The 7,923-nt window shown below is 42.7% G+C and overlaps 1 protein-coding gene across 1 annotated transcript; it reads right to left on the bottom strand.

Annotated features, from left to right (window-relative positions):
- Positions 1–5,123: 5,123 nt before the first annotated feature.
- Positions 5,124–5,888, bottom strand: LOC142171699 (uncharacterized). The gene has a single exon (XM_075235388.1). The coding sequence runs from the start codon at positions 5,886–5,888 to the stop codon at positions 5,124–5,126; it is 765 nt and encodes a 254-aa protein (XP_075091489.1).
- Positions 5,889–7,923: the final 2,035 nt, after the last annotated feature.

Raw genomic sequence — 7,923 nt, 5'->3', positions numbered from 1 at the left:
GTTACTATTGGGGATGATGGGGTATTGAGGATGCAGGGCCGGATTTGTGTGCCCAATATGGATGGGTTACGTGAGTTGATTATTGAGGAGGCCCATAGTTCACGGTATTCCATTCATCTAGGTGCCGCGAAGATGTACCAGGACTTGAGGTAGCATTATTGGTGGAGAAGAATAAAGAAGGATATAGTGGGGTTTGTAGCTCGATACCTCAACTGTCAGCAGGTAAAGTATGAGCATCAGAGGCCGGGCAGATTGCTTCAGAGGTTAGAGATTCTAGAGTGGAAATGGGAGTGGATCACCATGGATTTTATAGTTGGGCTCCCACGAACTTTGAGGAAGTTCGATGCTATTTTGGTGATTGTGGATTGGCTGACCAAGTTCGCGCACTTCATTCTAGTTGGGACTACTTATACTTCGGAGCGGTTGGCTGAGATTTACATTAGAGAGATTGTTCGCCTCCATGGAGTGCCAGTGTCCATCATTTCAGATCGGGGCACGCAATTCACATCGCAGTTTTGGAGATCCGTACAGCGAGAGTTGGGTACCTAGGTTGAGTTGAGCACATTATTTCACCCTCAGACGGACGGACAGTCCGAGCGTACTATTCAGATATTGGAGGATATGCTACGCGCTTGTGTCATTGATTTTGGGGGTTCTTGGGATCAGTTTCTGCCATTCGCGGAGTTTGCCTACAATAACAGCTACCAGTCAAGAATTCAGATGGCTCCGTATGAGGATTTGTATGGGAGACGGTGTAGATCTTCGGTGGGTTGGTTTGAGCCTGGGGAGGCCAGGCTATTGGGTACAGACTTGGTCCAGGATGCTTTGGACAAGGTTAAGATGATTCAGGAGTGGCTTCGCATGGCGCATTCTAGACAGAAGAGTTATGCCGATAGGAAGTTCCATGACGCTGCTTACATGGTTGGGAGAAGGTACTGCTCATGGTTTCACGCATGAAGGGGGTTATGAGGTTCGGGAAGAAGGTCAAGTTGAGCCCTCGGTATATTGGGCCATTTGAGGTACTTCAGAGGATTGGAGATATGGCTTACAAGCTTGCCTTGTCACCTAATTTGTTGAGTGTGCATCTATTATTTCATATTTCTATGCTCCGAAAGTATGTCGGTGATCCGTCTCATGTTTTGGATTTTAGCACAGTTCAGTTGGATGGTGATCTGACTTATGATGTGGAACCGGTGGCCGTTTTGGATTGGCAGGTTCGAAAGTTGAGGTCAAAGGATATAGCTACAGTAAAGGTGCAGTGGAGAGGTCAGACAGTTTAGGAGTCTACTTGGGAGACCAAGCGGGAGATGCAGAGCAAATATCCACACCTATTTGAGGCTCCAGGTATGTTTCTAGGCCCGTTCGATGGCGAACATTTGTTTAAGAAGGGGAGGATGTAACAAATTGGTCGGTCATTTAGAGAGTTGTAGCCCCGTTCCCCTTTTTACTGCTCATCTTGTACTTTATAGCTATTATGTGACTTGTCGGGGTAGTCGTTTAGGGTTTGGTGAGATTTCGGGAGGAAATGAGACACATAGTCTCAAGATTGAAAGCTTAAGTTGAAATAATTGACAAGATGTTGATCTTTGACTAAACGACTCCAGAACAGAGTTTTGATGGTTCTGTTAGCTTCGTTAGGTGATTTCGGACTTAGGAGGGTGTCTGGATAGTAATTTAGAGGTCTGTAGTGGAATTCGACTTGAAATGGCGAAAGTTGAATTTTTTGAAAAGTTTGATCGGGAGTGGACTTTTTGATATTGGGGTCAGATTCCGATTCCAGAAGTTGGAGTAGGTCTGTGGTGTCACTTATAACTTGTGTGCAAAATTTGGGGTCAATCAGATGTGATTTGATAGGTTTCGGCATCCTTTGTAGAAATTGGAAGTTCAAAGTTCATTAGGCTTGAATCTATGTACAATTCGCATTTTTGATGTTGTTCGAGGTGGTTGGAAGGCTCGACTAAGTTTGTATGATGTTTTGGTACTTGATGGTATGTTTTCTTTAGGTCCCGGGGGCCTCGGGTTGATTTTGAATGTTTAACGGATCGATTTTAAGTTTGTGGGAAGTGCTGAAGCTCACCTGCTTCTAATGTAATCGCACCTGTGGAGGGGGGATCGCAGGTGAGGTCTCGCAGAAGAGAGAGGTGAACCGTATAAGCGGACAGAGAGGAGGTGAGCAGAGGTCATAGGTGCGAGGTCATTTCCGCACCTGCGATACCGCATATGTGGTTGGGTTTACGCAGAAGCAAAGTTGGGCGGGCCTGGGCAGGGCGCATGCGCGAGGAATTTACCGCATCTGCGAGCCCGCAGGTGCGAGCGAATCTCCACAGATGCGGAATTTAGAGAGGGTCCTATTTTCGCAGAAGCAGTTACGTAGGTGCGGATATAGGGCCGCAGGTGCGAAAAGCCTGGGCAGATTATTAAAACAAGGGTTCATGATTTTGGCTTCATTTCAAACATTTCAAGCACGATTTAGGCAATGTTTGAGAGGGTTTTCGAGGGGATTCTTGAGGTAAGTCCCTTGGGCTTATTTTTGATCAATAATATTGCTTCCCCATTGATTTTCTCACCTAGTTGGGGGTGTATTTAAGGTGTAAATTGAGATTTTGAGGCTAGTGATTTGGAGAGTTTGATGTGGGGATTTTGGGGATGATTTGGTGTCGGATGTTGATAGATTTGGTATAGTTAGACTCGTGGTTGAGAGGGCTTTCGGATTTTGTGGTTTTTATTGAATTTCGAGACGTGGGCTCGGGGGCCGGCTTTTGAGCCGATTTTTGATTTTGATTAATAACTTAGCATTTTCTTATGGAGTTGATTCCTTTAACCCGTATTGATTATATCGCATTTTTTATGCCTAGATTCGAGGCATTCCGAGGCCATTTCGCAAGGCAAGGGTCTGTTGGAGTAGAGATTTTCTCGGACTGAGGTAAGTAACAGGTCTAAATTTTGTTCTGAGTGTACGAAATCCAGTATTATGTGTCATGTGTTTGGTTTTGAGGTGACGCACATGCTAGGTGATAGGCGTGTGGGCATGTACCGTAGGAATTGCAACTTGGTCAAATTCTGTAAGAATCGTGTAGTGGTATAAACTGTTGTTATCTGTACATTCTCTATGTATTAGAGAAATTGAACCACAAATCATGTTTAGACTACGTGTTGTCATTGTAGGGACCCATCGAAGTCGTGTACATGTTGAATTATATACTGAATTGTTGTTTGTACTCAGTCACAATTTATTTGTATATTACATCTCAGTCTCTATTGTTCATTTTTTATGCATCATATCATTTTTGTCTGTGCTGCTTAATATGATTTGTGAGAGCCCGAGAGACTGGAGAGGTTGATGACTGAGGGCCTGATTGTGAGGTATTATACTATAGCACTTGAGTTGTCCGTGCAGCATGTGAGTTGTCCGTGCGGATCCAGATATTATACTATAGCACGTGAGTTGTCCGTGCTGCACGTGAGTTTTTTGTGCAACACGTGAGTTGTCCGTGTAGATCCAGATATTATATTATGGTAGGTGAGTTGTCCATGCGGATTATAGCGCTTGGGCCGAAGGAGCCCCTCCGGAGTCTGCACACACCCCAGTGAGGACAAATACCTACTGAGTGTGAATGCCGAGTGCTGAGTGAATGGTAAGGGTGAGTGACTGTGGCCCTGAGAGAATGTCTTTGATTTCATTATTGTTGCACTTAGCTGCCATGTATTGTTGTCTTGAAATTTTTGAAAGATATTACACTCTGTTTCACTTGAACTTGTTATGGAATAACTGTTTGACCTAATTTATCAAACTTGAGAGCATGCCTACTTTCTTATGTTGAAATCACTATAATTGAACTATAACTGTGAAGCTCGTCACTATTTTCAGTTCTTTATTTAGTATTATTACTTGCTGAGTTGGTTGTACTCATACTACACCATGCACTTCATGTGCAGATCCGGGTGTTCCCGTACGCAGTGGGTGTTCCGCACACAGTTGATCTTCTAGAGATTTTGAGGTAGCTGTCGGCATTTCGCAGACCTTGTTTCTCCTTCCCTATCTTTCCACTTATTGTATTTAGTTTCACGATTATCATAGACAGTATTTTCCGTACTTATGATGTATAGATGCTCATGTACTTAGTGACACCCCGATATTGGGAATTTTCGCGTTGTATTTTGGATTTTCTATCTTATTTCTGACAAATTGTTATCATTTAAAATGCTTTAAATACGTTTTCTGATAAGTGTTGGAGTTATTTCATAAATTTTGGCTTGCCTAGTACCACGATAGGCGCCATCACGACAGGTTAAGATTTTGGGTCGTGACAACCCCCCTTATATTCCATATGATTACACTAATCATAAAAGAATATTTAGGAGTTTTTGTTGTCGCCTCCCTCACCAGAAGGTTCTGCTTTGTTTTTGTTGCTCTTAGAGGATTTCTTTGTCTACTTCTCCCCCGTTTTACTGGTGAAACACCATTTCTTTCACATACTTCCTTCATGTGTCGATGTGCATGATCTTCATCATTGTGATTGTCATTATGTTCGGCCACATTCAAAGAGTCATTGATGATTAGTTCAACATGCTCTTCATCTGTTTCTTCCACAAAATCTTGTGAGTTGTGTGCATTAGGGAGTTGACCAAAAATATCAACTACCAAGTTTATTGGTGCCTGGCTTTTCACATAGGATGGTAGACTGCTTCTTGATTCATAGACAACATCTTCCTTCCTTAGTTTTTTTAGTAATATAGTGTTCATAATCTTTGTCGTCGGGGCCCTTGTTGAGATGTTGAATACCCTCACTACATTGCTCATGTGCCCCTCCTTTATCAACCTCTTCCTCCTTCTTACTATTCATTGTGCCTTGACTGGATTCTTGGTCGTGCACATTTAACAATTTCTCCCCAATATGTGAGCTAATTTTATCCTTTCGATTGCTTCTCCTTTTTTGCTTTGCCTTTTCCTGTGAAAGCAGAGGTTTAAACATCACCTTGAATTTCTTTTTTGGAGTCTTGTTTTGTTTCTTCTTCTTTTTCTTCTTTATGGCCATCCTAGCATTCATCGTAGTCACCTCCTCCTTATCAGCCTCAATTATGTTGTTAAAGTTCTTCGCTTGACTTTTTTCAATATGCTTTTTTCAGACTGCATTAGTCGTCCCCGCATCCTCGCCCTTCTCCTGGATTTTGGCTTCTTTGGCTGTCGTCACTTCTTTTTCAGTTGATTCTCCATTAACCACATGTGTGTTAGGATTCTCAGTGACTTGCATTAAATATTTAACTCTTTCAATCTCCTGTTTTTCAGCTAATCTCTTTCTCTCCATAACTCTACAATTGCTTAGATCATGCCCCAATTTCTTACATTGTTTGCAATACTTGGGAATTCTTTCATATTCTACCTCCTGGACAAATACCTTCAAGGGATAATCTTCATCCTCTGATCCCACATAAACGCTTGTAGACAAAGGTTTATGCAGATCAAGCTCAATTCTTACCTTAGCCATACTCGGTCTAGTCCTTCCTCTTGTTGCTAAATTCATCTCCAATGGTGTTCCAATCTCCTCTGGAATTTGCTTCACATAGTGACATGTGTGCATATTGAAAGTTAGTTGTGGTAATAGTGCCCATACAGGAACAATGGGAATGTCTTCTTCCGGCTTGAAATCCGGCGTCCACTTTTGGAGCCACATTTGTAGTCCTTCAATCTCGATAACTCTTTTGAACCCTATCTCCTTGCAATCCTCATCATTAGTGAAGTACATGAATATATTATAGTTATCGAAGACCCCAATCTTGACTGATCCTTTTAGAGAAAAATTTTCTGCAAATCTAACCCTAATTTTCTCAATTTGAGGCCTAATTTTCAGAAATCTTCCCACGATGGTCCTTTTACATTCGGCATCCATAATACCGTAATAGTCCTTTTCTTTAAAAATAACTGTTGGCATCCCGTTGTGAGTTGTCTTCCTTGCAATCACTGATTCCTATTCAATACGTCTGGGTGCCGCAATTATGCTCGGTGCGATCGTCACAGAAGTAGCATATGAAATATTTTCTAGTTGTGTATGTGCTAGTGTAGTCGTTATAGCTGCAGGTTGTATTTGAGATGCCGTACACAATTGATTATCATCGTCCGGTGGATCCATGGGAGGAGCGTGGCTTCAAATCTCTTGTCACAATCAGAGTTGCTGTAAAGAAATATTTCTTGCGCGTGGGGTGCGTTAGAGTGATCATTTGATAAGAAGTTGCTCAGAGAATTAGGATGCTCGTTTGACCCAACGAGTCTCCAATATAATAGCCTCTTGTGATGACCCACCATGTCATCATGCCACATAGGTGCCATTTGGCTTACATTAAAGCCATGTGGAAGCTTACATAGGAGGAAGGCTAGCATTTGTGAGAAGATTCTAGAAAAGTATGGACATTTCTTTTGGAAGACCCTAGATATCTATGGATTTCCTAGAAAATTCCTTGGAATCTTCTAGGCTTGTAGAGAATTCTAGAGAAAGCCCTTATCTTATAAATTTTAAGGACTTGTGTAACAATTAATATTTACACACTGGCCCCTAGGAGACTAGTATATAAAGGGGGCCATTCATTTGTAATTCATCAAGCAAACAATTCAAATTCTCTCTAATATAAAGCTTCCTTTAATAGTTCTCTTGTGTTCTTTCTACCATTCTCTTAGCGATCTTGAGTGTAGTAAGGATGACTTGGCATAGCAAGAACGTGAGAAAGTTGTGCAATATCATGAGTGAGTTGTCAAGTGCCACACGTGTACTTAGTTAATGACTAAGGATGTGACGACGTGGTATCAGAGCAAAGGTTACAACTAAGGGAATGGAGAACGACGGAGAAATTAACGTTGCCAACACCCAAGCCAATGTCATCCAAGATGTTGCTGGCAAGAATGGCCGTAACAAAAAGAGGAATGCCACCAACAAGAGCCAGGAGGTTCCACACGAGGTTGTGTCAAAGAAAGGGCTTACATCCCAAGAGCCATCTGCCATTGAGGCGAGCGAGGATGAAGTAGAGGTCCTGCCTGAGGACGTCTCACTCGGTAAAGAGTGGGTGATGAAGATGAACTCGGGGATGGACGATGTGGAGATCTTTGGCCAACGCTTGGGGAGGGTGGAAGGCACACTTAGCATTCTTGAGGGGCACATTCTTGAAGAGATTGAGAGTATCCGAAATGACTTGGAGGGACGTACACAGACCGAGATGGAACTAAGGCAAACCATCACTGCTTTAGAGTGCTGACTCATGGAGTCTTTAAGTACTATCGATGCTATGAAGGCAAAGATAAAGTTACTCGTGGAGCATGTTAGTGCTGGCATGACTGAGGCAGCCAACAATTTTGTGGTGATGAGGGAGGCCAAGATCGAGGCTCCCAAACCCCCAGTGTTCAAAGGTGTTCATGATGCACAAGAAGTGGAAAACTTCCTTTGGCACTTGGAGAACTACTTCAGGCACGACAAAGTGAGGGACGATGAGGCCATGATCAAAACTGCAGTGTTGTACCTCTCAGAGACTACTATGCTATGGTGGATATGGAATATGGCCGACGTGGATAAAGGTTTATGTACTATTAGCACATGGGATCAGTTCAAAGACGTGTTCAAGCGACAATTCTTTCCAAACAATGTCTTGTACGAGGCGAGGCGCAAGCATAGGGAGTTGAAGCAAACATGGAGCATACGTATCTATGTCAAGGAGTTCACTACCCTTATGCTTCAAATCCCCAAATTGGCCAATGATGACTTGCTGTTCCACTTCATGTACGAGTTACAAAATTAGGCTAAGCAGGAGTTGCAACGCCGGCAAGTCGCAGATATAGACCAAGCCATAGTGGAGGCCGAATCATTGATGGATTTCAGGAATGACAAGCACGACAAAGGCAAAGAAACAAAGTTTAACAATGTCAAAGGTGGGGGAGACCGT

Source organism: Nicotiana tabacum, chromosome 17 (genome assembly GCF_000715075.1).
Source record: "Nicotiana tabacum cultivar K326 chromosome 17, ASM71507v2, whole genome shotgun sequence".
NCBI lineage: Eukaryota > Viridiplantae > Streptophyta > Magnoliopsida > Solanales > Solanaceae > Nicotiana > Nicotiana tabacum.
The sequence above is the reverse complement of the archived record's forward strand: the minus strand, read 5'-3'. Positions and strand labels throughout refer to the sequence as shown.

What these genes read in the sequence shown, in the direction of transcription:
- LOC142171699 (XM_075235388.1), bottom strand. Translation starts at nt 5,888, where the DNA reads ATGGATGCCGAATGTAAAAGGACCATCGTGGGAAGATTTCTGAAAATT.